General features: G+C 40.8%; 1 protein-coding gene across 1 annotated transcript in view; it reads left to right on the forward strand.

Moving 5' to 3' along the window:
- The window catches only part of LHFPL3 (LHFPL tetraspan subfamily member 3), a 375,927-nt gene that overhangs the window by 155,805 nt on the left and 200,429 nt on the right, over positions 1-19,693 (forward strand). Inside the window, exon 2 of the mRNA XM_053716546.1 lies at positions 15,343-15,579. Within this exon, the coding sequence (XP_053572521.1) occupies positions 15,343-15,579 (237 nt within the window). The remainder of the gene's footprint in view (positions 1-15,342; positions 15,580-19,693) is intronic.

A 19,693-nucleotide genomic window follows, 5' to 3' on the forward strand; every position in this document is an offset into this window, starting at 1 on the left:
AGGCTGTGGTGCCCTCCGAAAGGGCTGCCTCGTCTACCCTCCCTTTTTTTGCATTCAGTGTCCTCTATAGATGGGTATTGTTTTCCTAAAATTAATTAATGCAGCTGTGGACTCTCCCTGTTTAAGAAGAAAAACTTAAATTATGCTTACCTGATAATTTTCTTTTCTTCTGACGGGGAGAGTCCACAGCTCCCCACCCAAGTTTTTATATAAGGCGGCCATTTATATTATTCTTCTGGCACCTTTTTATCCCTAATATTTCCCTTGGCAGAATGACTGGGGAATGAGGGAAGTGGGGGAGGTATTTAAGCCTTTGTCTGGGGTGTCTTTGCCTACTCCTGGTGGCAGGGTTCTGAATTCCCAAAAGTAATGAATGCAGCTGTGGACTCTCCCAGTCAGAAGAAAAGAAAATTATAAGGTAAGCATAATAGTTTTTGAAATGTTCTAAACGATAACCTCATGTCACAATTAAAAGAGGTGCTAACTAGCAATAAAGCTATATTTAAATTAGTGTTTTCCAACAATACAGAAATAATATCAAGCATAGATAAAAAATAACATCTGGGTAACAGTGATCATAACATGGTATGTTTGAAATCACTTTCTATAAGCAGTGTTACAAGGGATCAACAAAGGGTTCAATTTTAAGAAAGCAAAATTCAGTGATTTAAGGAAATCAATAAATAGCATGCATTGGAACAAAGTATTCTTAAATAAAAACAGAGAGGATAAATGGATAACATTTACAACTTTGTTAAACAAATATACACATAAATACATGGTTACAAAACTAAAATAAATTCAAGCCAATGTGGCTAAATAAAAATGTGTTAAGAGAAATTAGGAAAAAAATGTAGGGCATTTAAATTGTTCAAAGAAAATAGTGCAGATTCGATATTCCAAATATATAAGGAATGGAACAAAGCATGCAAAACTGCAAATGAAAGATTAATTGCAAAGGATTGTAAGTCAAACCCTAAATTGTTTTTAAAGGGACACTGAACCCAAATTTTTTCTTTTGTGATTCATTTAGAGCATGCAATTTTAAGCAACTTTCTAATTTACTCCTATTATCAAATGTTCTTCATTCTCTTGATATTTTTGTTTGAAAAGCAAAATGTAAGTTTAGATGCCGGCCCATTTTTGATGAACAATCCTGGGTTATTCTTGCTGATCGGTGGATACATTCATCCACCAATAAACAAGTGCTGTCCAGGGTTCTGACTTTCCTTTTCAAATAAAGATAGCAAGAGAACGAAGAAAGACTCGTAATCTAGCAACAAGAGAACAAAAATTGATAATAGGAGTAAATTAGAAAGTTGCTTAAAATTGCATGAATCACGAAAGAAAAAAATGTGGGTTCAGTATCCCTTTAAGTTTAAGGGAAATAAATGTACATTAAAATGTGATAATGGTAGCATGATTAACAGGGAGACGGCTGGGGTACTAAAACAGTTATTTTCTTCAGTATATGCAAGAGAGGAACCAATGGGAGATGCATTAAAACAAACTAGAAAATACAAGCCCATACCAATAACTGAGTTATCTCTATAGGATATCAGAAAAAAAACTTGATAATATAAAGGTAAATAAATCTCCATGTCCAGATGGAATACACCCAAAGGTTTTAAGGGAGCTTAGCACTGTTATAGCCAAATACTGGCGCAAAGCTGATGCGGTGCCACTTTCTAAAAAAGGAAGCTATTGACCAGTTAGTCTGACATTGGTAGTGGGTAAGATACTTGAAAGAATGATAAGGGATTGTATTTATGAGTATATTCATGTAAAAAAGATTATGAGTTCAGATCAGCATGGTTTTATATGAAATAGATCATGTCAAACTAATCTAATTAGATTGTATGAGGAAGTAAGTAAAAATATAGGTAAAGGTGAATCAGTTAATGTGATGTACTTAGATTTTGCAAAGGCATTTGATACACTGTCACATGAGAGATTATTGTAGAAAAGTAAAGGGATACTGAATTTTGTTTCTTACATGATTCAGATAGAGCATGCCATTTTAAGCAATTTTCTAATTTACTCCTATTATCAATTTTTCTTTGTTCTCTTGTTGCTAGATTACGAGTCTTGTGTTAGCCTTAAAAAGCAGCGTTGAGAGGTCCCAACGCTGCTTTTTAACGCCCGCTGGTATTACGAGTCTGACAGGAGAGTGTCTACTGCTCACTTTTCTTCCGCGACTCGAGGTTACCGCAAATCCCCTTACGTCAATTGCGTATCCTATATTAAATTTATTATCCCCTAAACCTAAGTCTAACCCTAAGTCTAACCCCCCTAACTTAAATATAATTTAAATAAAACGAAATAAAATTACTACAATTAAATAAATTAATTCTATTTAAAACTAAATACTTACCTATAAAATAAACCCTAAGCTAGCTACAATATTACTAATAGTTACATTTGTATCTATATTCGGGTTTATATTTATTTTACAGGCAACTTTGTATTTATTTTAACTAGGTACAATAGTTATTAAATAGTTATTAACTATTTAATAGCTACCTAGTTAAAATAAGTACAAATTTACCTGTAAAATAAATCCTAACATAAATTACAATTACACCTAACACTACACTATCATTAAATTAATTACATAACTAACTACAATTAAATTAAATAAACTAAAGTACAACCCCCCTCCACTAAATAACAGAAAATAAAAAAAATAATTACAAGAATTTTAAACTAATTACACCTAATCTAATCCCCCTAATAAAATTAAAAATAATAATAATAATAATAAAATTCCCTACCCTATACTAAATTACAAATAGCCCTTAAAAGGGCTTTTTGCCGGGCATTGCCCCAAAGTAATCAGCTCTTTTACCTGTAAAAAAAAAATACAATACCAACCAACATTAAAACCCACCACCCACACTCCCAACCCTACTCTAAAACCCACCCAATGCCCCCTTAATAAAACCTAACACTACCCCCTTGAAGATCACCCTACCTTGAGCCGTCTTCACCCAGCCGTGCACAAGTGGTCCTCCAGAGGGGCAGAAGTCTTCATCCGATCCGGGCAGAAGAGGACCTCCAGACGGGCAGAAGGCTTCATCAAGGCGGCATCTTCTATCTTCATCCATGCGGAGCGGGTCCATCTTGAAGCCATCCGACGCGGAGCATCCTCTTCTTCCGACGGCTAAAACTGAATGAAGGTTCCTTTAATTGACGTCATCCAAGGTGGCGTCCCTTGAATTCCGATTGGCTGATAGGATTTTATCAGCCAATCGGAATTAAGGTAGGAAAAATCCTATTGGCTGATACAATCAGCCAATATAATTGAGCTTTCATGGCTCGGATGGCTTCAAGATGGACCCGCTCCGGATGGATGAAGATAGAAGATGCCACCTGGATGAAGCCTTCTGCCCATCTGGAGGTCCTCTTCTGCCCGTATCAGATGAAGTCTTCTGCCCCTCTGGAGGACCACTTGTGCCCGGCTGGGTGAAGACAGCTCAACGTAGGGTGATCTTCAAAGGGGTAGTGTTAAGTTTTATTAAGGGGGGATTGGGTGGGTTTTAGAGTAGGGTTGGGAGTGTGGGTGGTGGGTTTTAATGTTGGGTTTTATTGTATTTTTTTTTTTACAGGTAAAAGAGCTGATTACTTTGGGGCAATGCCCCGCAAAAAGCCCTTTTAAGGGCTATTTGTAATTTAGTATAGGGTAGGGAATTTTCTCCAACATAGGTGTGTCCGGTCCACGGCGTCATCCTTACTTGTGGGATATTCTCTTCCCCAACAGGAAATGGCAAAGAGCCCAGCAAAGCTGGTCACATGATCCCTCCTAGGCTCCGCCTACCCCAGTCATTCTCTTTGCCGTTGTACAGGCAACATCTCCACGGAGATGGCTTAGAGTTTTTTAGTGTTTAACTGTAGTTTTTCATTATTCAATCAAGAGTTTGTTATTTTTAAATAGTGCTGGTACGTACTATTTACTCAGAAACAGAAAAGAGATGAAGAATTCTGTTTGTATGAGGAAAATGATTTTAGCAACCGTAACTAAAATCAATGGCTGTTCCACACAGGACTGTTGAGAGCAATTAACTTCAGTTGGGGGAACAGTTTGCAGTCCCTTGCTGCTTGAGGTATGACACATTCTAACAAGACGATGTAATGCTGGAAGCTGTCATTTTCCCTATGGGATCCGGTAAGCCATGTTTATTACGATTGTAAATAAGGGCTTCACAAGGGCTTATTTAAACTGTAGACTGTTTCTGGGCTAAATCGATTGATTATTAACACATATTTAGCCTTGAGGAATCATTTTATCTGGGTATTTTGATATAATAATATCGGCAGGAAAAGAGTTCTCTATCCCCGTCAACAAGGGTTCCCTTCTTGGGAACAATTATAGACTCCTTAGAAATGAGGATCTTTCTAACAGAGGCCAGAAAAACAAAGCTTCTGGACTCTTGTCGGATACTTCATTCCGTTCCTCTTCCTTCCATAGCTCAGTGCATGGAAGTGATCGGGTTGATGGTGGCGGCGATGGACATAGTTCCTTTTGCGCGCATTCATCTAAGACCATTACAACTGTGCATGCTCAGTCAGTGGAATGGGGACTATACAGACTTGTCTCCGAAGATACAAGTAAATCAGAGGACCAGAGACTCACTCCGTTGGTGGCTGTCCCTGGACAATCTGTCTCAAGGGATGATGTTCCACAGACCAGAGTGGGTCATTGTCACGACCGACGCCAGTCTGATAGGCTGGGGCGCGGTCTGGGGATCCCTGAAAGCTCAGGGTCTTTGGTCTCGGGAAGAATCTCTTCTACCGATAAATATTCTGGAACTGAGAGCGATATTCAATGCTCTCCAGGCCTGGCCCCAGCTTGCGAGGACCAGGTTCATACGGTTTCAATCAGACAACATGACGACTGTTGCGTACATCAACCATCAGGGGGGAACAAGGAGTTCCCTAGCGATGGAAGAAGTAACCAAAATTATTCTTTGGGCGGAGTCTCACTCCTGCCACCTGTCTGCTATCCACATCCCAGGAGTGGAAAATTGGGAAGCGGATTTTCTGAGTCGGCAGACATTACATCCGGGGGAGTGGGAACTCCATCCGGAAATCTTTGCCCAAGTCACTCACCTGTGGGGCATTCCAGACATGGATCTGATGGCCTCTCGTCAGAACTTCAAAGTTCCTTGCTACGGGGCCAGATCCAGGGATCCCAAGGCGGCTCTAGTGGATGCACTAGTAGCACCTTGGACCTTCAAACTAGCTTATGTGTTCCCGCCATTTCCTCTCATCCCCAGGCTGATAGCCAGGATCAAGCAGGAGAGGGCGTCGGTGATCTTGATAGCTCCTGCGTGGCCACGCAGGACTTGGTATGCAGATCTGGTGAATATGTCATCGGCTCCACCTTGGAAGCTACCTTTGAGACGAGACCTTCTTGTTCAGGGTCCGTTCGAACATCCGAATCTGGTTTCACTCCAGCTGACTGCTTGGAGATTGAACGCTTGATTTTATCGAAGCGAGGATTCTCAGATTCTGTTATCGATACTCTTGTTCAGGCCAGAAAGCCTGTGACTAGAAAGATTTACCACAAAATTTGGAAAAAATATATCTGTTGGTGTGAATCTAAAGGATTCCCTTGGGACAAGGTTAAGATTCCTAGGATTCTATCCTTCCTTCAAGAAGGATTGGAAAAAGGATTATCTGCAAGTTCCCTGAAGGGACAGATTTCTGCCTTGTCGGTATTACTTCACAAAAAGCTGGCAGCTGTGCCAGATGTTCAAGCCTTTGTTCAGGCTCTGGTTAGAATCAAGCCTGTTTACAAACCTTTGACTCCTCCTTGGAGTCTCAATTTAGTTCTTTCAGTTCTTCAGGGGGTTCCGTTTGAACCCTTACATTCCGTTGATATTAAGTTATTATCTTGGAAAGTTTTGTTTTTAGTTGCGATTTCTTCTGCTAGAAGAGTCTCAGAATTATCTGCTCTGCAGTGTTCTCCTCCTTATCTGGTGTTCCATGCAGATAAGGTGGTTTTACGTACTAAACCTGGTTTCTTCTGTTATGTGTGATCAGTCCACGGGTCATCATTACTTCTGGGATATAACTCCTCCCCAACAGGAAATGCAAGAGGATTCACCCAGCAGAGCTGCATATAGCTCCTCCCCTCTACGTCAGTCCCAGTCATTCTCTTGCACCCAACGACTAGATAGGATGTGTGAGAGGACTATGGTGATTATACTTAGTTTTTATGACTTCAATCAAAAGTTTGTTATTTTAAAATAGCACCGGAGCGTGTTATTACTTCTCTGGCAGAGTTTGAGGAAGAATCTGACAGAGATTTTTTACTATGATTTTAACCGGAGTCGTTAAGATCATATTGCTGTTCTCGACCATCTGAGGGAGGTAAAGGCTTCAGATCAGGGGACAGCGGGCAGATGAATCTGCATTGAGGTATGTGGCAGTTTTTATTTTCTGAATGGAATTGATGAGAAAAGCCTGCCATACCGTTAAAATGACATGTATGTATACACTTCAGTATTCTGGGGATGGTATTTCACCGGAACTACTGTGTTAAGGTCACTAATCCTTTTAATAACTATTCTCATGTTAAACGTTTTTGCTGGAATGTAGAATCGTTTACATTGCTGAGGTACTGTGTGAATAAATGTTTGGGCATTATTTTCCACTTGGCAGTTTTTTGCTTTAATTGTGACAGTTTCGTTTCTCTTCACTGCTGTGTGGGAGAGGGAGGGGCCGTTTTTGGCGCTCTTTGCTACGCATCAAAAAATTCCAGTCAGCTACTTTTATATGTCCTGCATGATCCGGTTCATTTCTGACAGATCTCAGGGGTCTTCAAACTTCTTTGAAGGGAGGTAAATTCTCTCAGCAGAGCTGTGAGAATTCTTATAGTGACTGTGTATAAAAAACGTTGTTTTGTTTTCTTATGTACAAATTTAATTAGTGTTGTTTTTTACTAATGGGAACAAACCTTTGCTAAAAGTTGTGTTGTTTTAAAATTTGATGCAATAACTGTTTTTCAGTTCATTATTTCAACTGTCATTTAATCGTTAGTACCTCTTTGAGGCACAGTACGTTTTTTGCTAAAAAAGATTATAACCAAGTTGTAAGTTTTTTGCTAGTGTGTTAAACATGTCTGACTCAGAGGAAGATATCTGTGTCATTTGTTCCAATGCCAAGGTGGAGCCCAATAGAAATTTATGTACTAACTATATTGATGCTACTTTAAATAAAAGTCAATCTGTACAATGTGAACAAATTTCACCAAACAGCGAGGGGAGAGTTATGCCGACTAACTCGCCTCACGCGACAGTACCTGCATCTCCCGCCCGGGAGGTGCGTGATATTTTGGCGCCTAGTACATCTGGGCGGCCATTACAGATAACATTACAAGATATGGCTACTGTTATGACTGAAGTTTTGTCTAAATTACCTGAACTAAGAGGCAAGCGTGATCACTCTGGGGTGAGAACAGAGTGCGCTGACAATGCTAGGGCCATGTCTGATACTGCGTCACAGCTCGCAGAGCATGAGGACGGAGAGCTTCATTCTGTGGGTGACGGTTCTGATCCAAACAGATTGGACTCAGATATTTCAAATTTTAAATTTAAATTGGAGAACCTCCGTGTACTACTAGGGGAGGTCTTAGCAGCTCTCAACGATTGTAACACTGTTGCAATACCAGAGAAACTGTGTAGGTTGGATAAATACTTTGCGGTACCGGCGAGTACTGACGTTTTTCCTATACCTAAGAGACTAACTGAAATTGTTACTAAGGAGTGGGATAGACCCGGTGTGCCGTTCTCACCCCCTCCAATATTTAGAAAGATGTTTCCAATAGACGCCACCACTCGGGACTTATGGCAAACGGTCCCCAAGGTGGAGGGAGCAGTTTCTACTTTAGCTAAGCGTACCACTATCCCGGTGGAGGATAGCTGTGCTTTCTCAGATCCAATGGATAAAAAATTAGAGGGTTACCTTAAGAAAATGTTTGTTCAACAAGGTTTTATATTACAACCCCTTGCATGTATCGCGCCGATTACGGCTGCGGCAGCATTTTGGATTGAGTCGCTGGAAGAGAATCTTAGTTCCTCTACGCTAGACGACATTACGGACAGGCTTAGAGTCCTTAAACTAGCTAATTCTTTCATTTCGGAGGCCGTAGTACATTTAACCAAACTTACGGCTAAGAACTCAGGATTCGCCATACAGGCACGCAGGGCACTGTGGCTAAAATCCTGGTCAGCTGATGTTACTTCTAAGTCCAAATTACTTAATATACCTTTCAAGGGGCAGTCCTTATTCGGGCCCGGTTTGAAAGAAATTATCGCTGACATTACGGGAGGTAAGGGCCACGCCCTACCTCAAGACAAGGCCAAAGCTAAGGCTAGACAGTCTAATTTTCGTCCCTTTCGGAATTTCAAAACAGGAGCAGCATCAACCTCCACTGCACCAAAACAGGAAGGAGCTGTTGCTCGTTACAGGCAAGGCTGGAAGCCTAACCAGTCCTGGAACAAAAGCAAGCAGGCCAGGAAACCTGCTGCTGCCCCAAAGACAGCATGAACCGAGAGCCCCCGATCCGGGACCGGATCTAGTAGGGGGCAGACTCTCTCTCTTCGCCCAGGCCTGGGCAAGAGATGTTCAGGATCCCTGGGCACTAGAGATCATATCTCAGGGATACCTTCTAGACTTCAAATTATCTCCCCCAAGAGGGAGATTTCATCTGTCAAGGTTGTCAACAAACCAGATAAAGAAAGAAGCGTTTCTACGCTGCGTACAAGATCTGTTAACAATGGGAGTGATCCATCCGGTTCCGTGGTCGGAACAAGGACAAGGGTTCTACTCAAACCTGTTTGTGGTTCCCAAAAAAGAGGGAACTTTCAGGCCAATCTTAGATTTAAAGACTCTAAACAAATTCCTAAGAGTTCCATCGTTCAAAATGGAAACTATTCGGACTATTTTACCCATGATCCAAGAGGGTCAGTTCATGACCACAGTGGATTTAAAGGATGCTTACCTTCACATACCGATCCACAAAGATCATCACCGGTATCTAAGGTTTGCCTTCTTAGACAGGCACTACCAGTTTGTAGCTCTTCCATTCGGATTGGCTACGGCTCCAAGAATCTTCACAAAGGTTCTGGGTGCCCTTCTAGCGGTACTAAGACCGCGAGGGATTTCGGTAGCTCCGTACCTAGACGACATTCTAATACAAGCTTCAAGCTTTCAAACTGCCAAGTCTCATACAGAGTTAGTTCTGGCATTTCTAAGGTCGCATGGATGGAAAGTGAACGAAAAGAAGAGTTCTCTCTTTCCTCTCACAAGAGTTCCATTCTTGGGGACTCTTATAGATTCTGTAGAAATGAAGATTTACCTGACAGAAGACAGGTTAACAAAACTTCAAAATGCATGCCGCGTCCTTCATTCCATTCAACACCCGTCAGTAGCTCAATGCATGGAGGTGATCGGCTTAATGGTAGCGGCAATGGACATAGTACCTTTTGCACGCCTACACCTCAGACCGCTGCAACTATGCATGCTAAGTCAGTGGAATGGGGATTACTCAGATTTGTCCCCTACTCTGAATCTGAATCAAGAGACCAGAAATTCTCTTCTATGGTGGCTTCATCGGCCACACCTGTCCAGGGGAATGCCATTCAGCAGGCCAGACTGGACAATTGTAACAACAGACGCCAGCCTACTAGGTTGGGGCGCTGTCTGGAATTCTCTGAAGGCTCAGGGACTATGGAATCAGGAGGAGAGTCTCCTTCCAATAAACATTCTGGAATTGAGAGCAGTTCTCAATGCCCTTCTGGCTTGGCCCCAGTTAATAACTCGGGGGTTCATCAGGTTTCAGTCGGACAACATCACGACTGTAGCTTACATCAACCATCAGGGAGGGACAAGAAGCTCCCTAGCAATGATGGAAGTATCAAAGATAATTCGCTGGGCAGAGTCTCACTCTTGCCACCTGTCAGCAATCCACATCCCGGGAGTGGAGAACTGGGAGGCGGATTTCTTGAGTCGCCAGACTCTTCATCCGGGGGAGTGGGAACTTCATCCGGAGGTCTTTGCCCAAATACTTCGACGTTGGGGCAAACCAGAGATAGATCTCATGGCGTCTCGCCAGAACGCCAAACTTCCTCGCTACGGGTCCAGATCCAGGGATCCGGGAGCAGTTCTGATAGATGCTTTGACAGCACCTTGGAACTTCAGGATGGCTTATGTGTTTCCACCCTTCCCGCTGCTTCCTCGATTGATTGCCAAAATCAAACAGGAGAGAGCATCAGTAATTCTAATAGCACCTGCTTGGCCACGCAGGACTTGGTATGCAGATCTAGTGGACATGTCATCCTGTCCGCCTTGGTCTCTACCTCTGAGACAGGACCTTCTGATACAGGGTCCATTCAAACATCAAAATCTAACTTCTCTGAAGCTGACTGCTTGGAAATTGAACGCTTGATTTTATCAAAACGTGGTTTTTCTGAGTCGGTTATTGATACCCTGATTCAGGCTAGGAAGCCTGTTACCAGAAGGATTTACCATAAAATATGGCGGAAATACCTATACTGGTGCGAATCCAAAGGTTACTCCTGGAGTAAGGTTAGGATCGCTAGGATATTGTCTTTTCTACAAGAAGGTTTAGAAAAGGGTTTATCAGCTAGTTCATTAAAGGGACAGATTTCAGCTCTGTCCATCTTGTTACACAGACGTCTGTCAGAAAATCCAGACGTCCAGTCCTTTTGTCAGGCTTTAGCTAGGATCAAGCCTGTGTTTAAAGCTGTTGCTCCACCATGGAGTTTAAACTTAGTTCTTAACGTTTTACAGGGTGTTCCGTTTGAACCCCTTCATTCCATTGATATAAAAATGTTATCTTGGAAAGTTCTGTTTTTAATGGCTATTTCCTCGGCTCGAAGAGTCTCTGAGTTATCAGCCTTACATTGTGATTCCCCTTATCTGATTTTTCACTCAGACAAGGTAGTTCTGCGTACTAGACCTGGGTTCTTACCTAAGGTAGTCACTAACAGGAACATCAATCAAGAGATTGTTGTCCCATCCTTGTGTCCAAATCCTTCTTCAAAGAAGGAACGTCTTTTACACAATCTGGATGTAGTTCGTGCCCTCAAGTTCTACTTGCAGGCAACTAAAGATTTTCGCCAAACTTCTTCCTTGTTTGTCGTTTACTCTGGACAGAGGAGAGGTCAAAAAGCTTCTGCTACCTCTCTCTCTTTTTGGCTTCGTAGCATAATACGTTTAGCCTATGAGACTGCTGGACAGCAGCCTCCTGAAAGAATTACAGCTCACTCCACTAGAGCTGTGGCTTCCACTTGGGCCTTTAAGAATGAGGCCTCTGTTGAACAGATTTGCAAGGCTGCAACTTGGTCTTCGCTTCATACTTTTTCCAAATTTTACAAATTTGACACTTTTGCTTCTTCGGAGGCTATTTTTGGGAGAAAGGTTCTTCAGGCAGTGGTTCCTTCTGTATAATGAGCCTGCCTATCCCTCCCGTCATCCGTGTACTTTTGCTTTGGTATTGGTATCCCAGAAGTAATGATGACCCGTGGACTGATCACACATAACAGAAGAAAACATAATTTATGCTTACCTGATAAATTCCTTTCTTCTGTTGTGTGATCAGTCCACGGCCCGCCCTGTTTTAAGGCAGGTAAATATCTTTTAAATTATACTCCAGTCACCACTTCACCCTTGGTTACTCCTTTCTCGTTGTTTCTTGGTCGAATGACTGGGACTGACGTAGAGGGGAGGAGCTATATGCAGCTCTGCTGGGTGAATCCTCTTGCATTTCCTGTTGGGGAGGAGTTATATCCCAGAAGTAATGATGACCCGTGGACTGATCACACAACAGAAGAAAGGAATTTATCAGGTAAGCATAAATTATGTTTTTCTTCCAAAAGTTGTTTCTAACAAAAACATTAACCAGGAGATTATCGTACCTTCTCTGTGTCCAAAACCAGTTTCAAAGAAGGAACGTTTGTTGCACAATTTGGATGTTGTTCGCGCTCTAAAATTCTATTTAGATGCTACAAAGGATTTTAGACAAACATCTTCCTTGTTTGTTGTTTATTCAGGTAAAAGGAGAGGTCAAAAAGCAACTTCTACCTCTCTCTCTTTTTGGATTAAAAGCATCATCAGATTGGCTTACGAGACTGCCGGACGGCAGCCTCCCGAAAGAATCACAGCTCATTCCACTAGGGCTGTGGCTTCCACATGGGCCTTCAAGAACGAGGCTTCTGTTGATCAGATATGTAGGGCAGCGACTTGGTCTTCACTGCACACTTTTACCAAATTTTACAAGTTTGATATTTTTGCTTCTTCTGAGGCTATTTTTGGGAGAAAGGTTTTGCAAGCCGTGGTGCCTTCCATTTAGGTGACCTGATTTGCTCCCTCCCTTCATCCGTGTCCTAAAGCTTTGGTATTGGTTCCCACAAGTAAGGATGACGCCGTGGACCGGACACACCTATGTTGGAGAAAACAGAATTTATGTTTACCTGATAAATTTCTTTCTCCAACGGTGTGTCCGGTCCACGGCCCGCCCTGGTTTTTTTAATCAGGTCTGATATTTTATTTTCTTTAACTACAGTCACCACGGTACCATATGGTTTCTCCTATGCAAATATTCCTCCTTAACGTCGGTCGAATGACTGGGGTAGGCGGAGCCTAGGAGGGATCATGTGACCAGCTTTGCTGGGCTCTTTGCCATTTCCTGTTGGGGAAGAGAATATCCCACAAGTAAGGATGACGCCGTGGACCGGACACACCGTTGGAGAAAGAAATTTATCAGGTAAACATAAATTCTGTTTTATTATTTTGGGGGGCTTTTTTATTTTATTAGGGGGATTAGATTAGGTGTAATTAGTTTAAAATTCTTGTAATTATTTTTTTATTTTCTGCAATTTAGTGGGGGGTTTTTGTACTTTAGTTTATTTAATTTAATTATAGTTAATTGTAGTAAGTTTATGTAATTAATTTAATTATAGTGTAGTGTTAAGTGCAATTGTAATTTAGGTTAGGATTTATTTTACAGGTAAATGTGTACTTATTTTAACTAGGTAGCTATTAAATAGTTAATAACTATTGTACCTAGTTAAAATAAATACAAAGTTGCCTGTAAAATAAATATAAACCCTAAGATAGATACAAATGTAACTATGTTATATTGTAGCTAGCTTAGGGTTAATTTTATAGGTAAGTATTTAGTTTTAAATAGGATTAATTTATTTAATTGTAGTAATTTTATTTCGTTTTATTTAAATTATATTTAAGTTTAGGGGGGGTTAGACTTAGGGTTAGACTCAGGTTTAGGGGTTAATAAATTTAATATAGTAGCGGCGATGATGGGGGCGGCAGATTAGGGGTTAATAAATGTAGGTAGGTTGAAGCGACATGGGGGGGGCAGATTAGGGGTTAACCCCTAATCTGCCGCCCCCATTATTAAAGTGGGCAGTTCAATAATAAAAATAAAATTAAATACTGGAAAATTTAAGGTTTTTATTTTGGAAGTAAAAATAATCAGGCAGTCTATTTATTTAAATGGGACTAGACTCGGCAAAACAGAGGAGAAAAGGGATTTGGGCTTACTTATATATAACAAGCTAAAAATTAGTGCACAATGCAGGGCAGCGGCTTCAAAGGCTAATAAAATACTAGCATGTATTAAAAGAGGCATTGATGCAAGGGAAAAAGCAATATAATAATGTAGGTGCAAGAACTTTGAAATGCACTGTATTGACCGTGTTTTGACGTTTATGAAGGTGCATCCCCTATAAAACCTGGTCACGAAGGTGCAATCTTGTTTGAGGGTCTCCTAGGCAGATACAATGTTGCAAACTTTACATGCTCCAACACTGAGAGCTTGCATTGGTTGTAGCATATAAATTCATAGAGTCATTGCCAAAAGAAAATATATTGTAAATATGTATATTTATTTATTAATATACATATACACACTGTACTGTTATTTAACTACCTATAGCCTTTTGTTTCTCTGAGTGAATACAAATTTGCGGGTTTCTTTATAAATTAAAAAACTAACAGTAAACCGTTTTCCTGACCGGGCACACTTCCTCCCAGCATCAAGTGGAATAATGTTGTCCAAAAATATAAACAATAGGAATCTATTGCTGAGGGGCCCAACTTACCACAAACCCTTACTGTGACACTGCAAATTAAACACTGTAACCAAGCAAGCGAGCTAGGGATAAGAGTGCAATAAGATTAAAGGACCAGTAAACACAGCAGATTTGCATAATCAACAAATGCAAGATAACAAGACAATACAATAGCATTTACTCTGAATTTCAAATGAGTAGTAGATTCTTTTCTAACACATTTTAAAGTTATATATATTTCCACTCCCCCTGTACCATGTGATAGCAATCAGCCAATCACAAATGCTTATACGTATAGTCTGAGTTCTTGCACATGCTCAGTAGGAGCTGGTGACTCAAAAAAAGTGTAAATATAAAAGACTGTGCACATTTTTTTTAATGGAAGTAAATTGGAAAGTTGTTTAAAATTACATGCTCTATCTGAATCATGAAAATTTAATAAAGCCTGAGTGTTTCTTTAAGCTTGGTTGCTTAACTCACTACTTTAAGCAGCACAAGCAAAAGAACAATTAAGTACTTGAATGTAATTTTAAATTAATAAATGCAGAGTCCAAAAACAAACTAAAGTCAGATACCCAGACAGTCCAAAACAAGGGGTTAATACAGAAGTGCAGTCAGGGAAACGTAATCCAGTATATGCAAATAGTAAAATGCCAGAGTTAGAGGTAGTCAAACACTGAATGCACACGTACTATCATGCTGCAAACACAAAGCCTATAAAGACTACTACTATTAGGGTCTAATTGATCGTTGAGGCCTCCTTAAAGGTACAGTACACCTAACTGCAGCAGGGCCAGAAATCACTCTCCTAGAAAAGTGCCTGTTATGACAAAAACCAAATTGATTAATAATAATTTATTGAATTTACTTCTCTACATTTATTCAAAGGGAGTTCATTCACCCCTTAAATGTGAAAGCCAAAATATCAGTTGTTTGCATTAAAGGAAATTTAAACCACGTCAGCACAGATGTTACAAATGGCTAAGTAGTGAAGGGGTTAGGGAACCATCAACATATTTTCTCAGGACTCAGAATTCTGAAGCCCTGTTACAAGTAGGATGTATGTCTATGTTTGTGTATTTTTGCTCTATGAAGAAAGACACATTTTAACTTGTTTATGCTGTTGTTCTTTTCACTGCCTGACACACCTGTAATGTTGTTGTGGGTTTTTTTAATTGTCCAAATCTCCCATTGATATTTTTTCCTTTTTTTCATTTTTCAGCTGCTTGTCTTGTCCTTGGTTGTATAATTTTCCCTGATGGTTGGGATGCAGATGAGGTTAGGAGAATGTGTGGTGAAAAAACAGACAAGTACTCCCTTGGTGCATGTTCGATGCGTTGGGCATACATTCTGGCAATCATTGGGATTCTGGATGCTCTCATCCTGTCTTTTCTGGCTTTTGTGCTTGGTAACAGACTGGACACATTAATGGCGGAGCAACTGAAATTGGAAAGCAAAGGTAAGATTAAAGGACCATTAAATACAGTACAATGCCATAATAAACAAGTGTATAATGTTAACTCTGAATTTTAAATGAGAAGTAGATATTTTTCAGACAAATTTAAAAATGCATTTCCTTTTACCGGCCCCCTGTATCATGTGACAGCCACCAGCCAATCAGACTAATGTATACTCTTATACTTTGTAAACTTTTACACATGCTTAGTAGGAGCTGGTGCATAAGAAAGTGTGCATATAAAAAGACTTTGAACAATTTGATAATGGAAGTAAATTGAAAAGTTTTTTAAAAATTGCATGCTGAATTATGAAAGTGTCCCTTTAAGTTACTGATTCAGTAAAAAGTTTAGTACATTATTTAGTAAATTATTTTTATCTCTATGGGCCCAATTATCTTAATGGGACAGCCTACTCCAAAAATGTTATTGTTTTAAAAGATAGATAACACTTTTACTACCCATTCCCCAGCTTTCCTCAACCAACATTGTTGTATTAATATACAATAAACTTTTACACTTCTACCTGTTTCTAATTCCCTGCAGGCCGCTTCTTTTCTCAATGCATTTTTATAGCTTTTCACAGCAAGACACAGCTAGTTCATATGTGCCATATAGATAACTATCGGCTAGATTACAAGTGTTGCGGTACGTATTTTAAAGCTGAAAAAATAGCCATTCCAGCACAATGGCCAGGAAGGCATATTAAGAGTCGTGTCGGTATAGCTATACGGCAAGCATTTTAGCCTGTAACGCAACGTCAATTCCGCACTCAAAAAAATTACACTTCCATCTAAAGTGGAAGAGAGTCCACGGCTTCATTCATTACTTTTTGGAAATAAGAACCTGGCCACCAGGAGGAGGCAAAGACACCCCAGCCAAAGGCTTAAATACCTCCCCCACTCCCCTCATCCCCAAGTCATTCTTTACCTTTCGTCACAGGAGGATGGCAGAGAAGTGCCGAAGATTCGGAGTAGTCTCTTATGGAGGGTAGTACTCTTCAGAATGGGACTGGAGTTTTAAATAGTTCTGTCAGACTCTCAGTGAGAGCCTGGATGAAAGTTAGAGTCCGGAGATGCAGGGAGAGTCTTTCTGCGAAACCATCCCAACTCATATTAACAGCTTCACAAGCAATCAGTGTTGACGAGTTTCGCTGCCTGCTTTCTCAAGTCCATGTCAGGAGCAATGCTTCTACCTGTCACACTTGAAGGGCCATGTTCCTGTTCCATGGCATTGATTCTGGTAAGATCATTTCATTTTTTATACATAATGATAACACAAAAGACAGGGTCACTGTGTGGTGCCTTTTTTATCTTATGGAATCAAGGTTTAATATTCTTAGTGAGGGGATTATTGAACAGGGGGATTTATATATAATATTGTTTATTGTGTTATTGCTGCGTTATGTGTGAGATGTGGCTCTGGCAATGGTGGAACTTCAGGTTGTCTTCCAGGAGTATTTGCGCGGCCGATTTCTCCTTAGTGTAGGGGCGGTTCTGCGAGGCATCCCAGGTGACTGGGTGTGAATTTTCACTTCCTCTGTAGATCAGCGGCATAGGAGACGAAGCGGTTTCTGTAGTCCGGGTTACAGGAGGGGGTGAGTGCCCTGGCCATTGGTGGTATAAAGGTGCCTGTTTTTTAAGCTAGTCTAGTCCGTAATAAAAGCGCAAGCTATGGAGGACTCTGACGCATTAGAGGGTACTCCCTCTTTAAAAAGTCTCATTCCTTTGTTTATTGTAAGGAGGTTCTTGCAGATCAGCCTGCTCAACTATGTTCCACATGCAACAAACACACAGATCTATGGCGCTCACCACCTCCACGATATCCACGGCAGCGTTTTCTTCGGTGTGTGCACACATCCGTAGTAACCACTTGTTTCTTAGTGAGGGTGCAACTGGACAGCGTCCTCGTTAGAACGCCAGGAAAGTCCAAAGGAAAGAAAAAAATCTGTAGCAACTCCTCTTTACAAGAAACAAAGTATCCATATAATAAAATAGAAAAAATTATTGATTTGTAGCAAGTGCAGCATAAAAACAGAACGTGAGCACAAGGCTGACACGATCAGGAAGGAGTGCATTATAATCGGGCAATTGAGAAGGAGCCACCATGTTACCTATGCAGGGATAGGCAAGGTGTCCGTACACGGACACTGGTGTCCGTGACTAGTCCTTGCAGTGTCCGCCACTACCTTATTATATATTTTCTTTCTGATTAAATAATAGGAATAAAAAAAAAATGTAGTGTGAATAAAGTTAGTGGCTTGTCAAGAGACTGCTAGCGATATTGGGTGATGAAGTTATAGAATAAATAAAGCCTGAGTGAAATACTGGATGTGTATCTGCATCTGTATATTAACACCCAGCTCTATACAAAGACACAGTAGTGACACTGGCACATGCGTATAGCCAGACAATGGCTGGTTATAGGGTCAGTGGTATCTGCATCAGTATAATAACACCCAGCACTATATAATGACACAGTAGTGACACTGGCACATGGGTATAGCCAGAGGAGGCTGGTTATAGGGTCAGTGGTATCTGCATCAGTATAATAACACCCAGCGCTATATAATGACAAAGTAGTGACACTGGCACATGGGTGTAGCCAGAGGAGGGCTGGTTATAGGGTCAGTGGTATCTGCATCAATATAATAACACCCAGCACTATATAATGACACGGTAGTGACACTGGCACATGGGTATAACCAGAGGAGGGCTGGTTATATGATCAATGGTATCTGCATCAGTATAATAGCACCCAGCACTATATAATGACACAGTATTGACACTAGCACATGGGTATAGCCAGACAAGGGCTGGTTATAAAATAAGTGGTATCTGCATCAGTATAATAATACCCAGCACTATATAATGACACAGTAGTGACACTAGCAGATTCATATAGCCAGACAAGGGCTGGTTATAGGGTCAGTGGTATCTGCATCAGTATAATAACACCCAGCACTATATGACACAGTAGTGACACTGGTACATGGGTATAGCAAGAGGAGGGCTGGTTACAGGCTTAGTGGTATCTGCATCAGTATAATAACACCCAGAACTATATGACACAGTAGTGACACTGGCACATGGGTATAGCCAGACAAGGGCTGGTTATAGGATCAGTGGTATCTGCATCAGTATAATACCCAGCACTATATAATGACACAGTAGTGACACTGGCACATGGGTATAGCCAGAGGAGGGCTGGTTATAGGATCAGTGGTATTTGAATCAGTATAATAGCACCCAGCACTATATAATGATACAGTAGTGACACTGGCACATGGGTATAGCCAGAGGAGGGCTGGTTATAGGATCAGTGGTATCTGCATCAGTATAATAACACCCAGCACTATATAATGATACAGTAGTGACACTGGCACATGGGTATAGCCAGAGGTGGACTGGTTATAGAATCAGCAGTATCTGCATCTGTATAATAACACCCAGCACTATATAATGACACAGTAGTGACACTTGTTCATCGGTATAGCCAGAGAAGGGCTGGTTGTATGATCAATGGTATCTGCATCAGTATAATAACACCCAGCACTATATAATGATACAGTAGTGACACTGGCACATGGGTATAGCCAGAGGTGGACTGGTTATAGAATCAGCAGTATCTGCATCTGTATAATAACACCCAGCACTATATAATGACACAGTAGTGACACTTGTTCATCGGTATAGCCAGAGAAGGGCTGGTTATATGATCAATGGTATCTGCATCAGTATAATAACACTCAGCTCTATAAAATGACACAGGCTCATGGGTATAGCCAGAGGAGGGCTGGTTATATGATCAATGGTATCTGCATCAGTATAATAACACCAAGCACTATAAAATAATGTTTTTAATTTCAAACGGTCTGTGCTTTGGAAAATGTCCGCCACAGTCTTTGTCTGTGCCTATCCATGTACCTATGGTTTTTGCTTTCTTTGCCACAAATTTACAACCATTATTCACTACCTTCTCTAAGTTGGGATCAGTGGTAAGGATAGGTAAGCATTCCCTAATGAGGCTACAGATTTTATAAAATTCAAGGCTATAGGGAGTGGTAAAAATTAACTCATCCCTATATTGAAGGCGAAATAGCACCCTTTTGTTGCCCAA

This window comes from Bombina bombina, chromosome 6, assembly GCF_027579735.1.
Source record: "Bombina bombina isolate aBomBom1 chromosome 6, aBomBom1.pri, whole genome shotgun sequence".
Taxonomy (NCBI): Eukaryota; Metazoa; Chordata; class Amphibia; order Anura; family Bombinatoridae; genus Bombina; species Bombina bombina.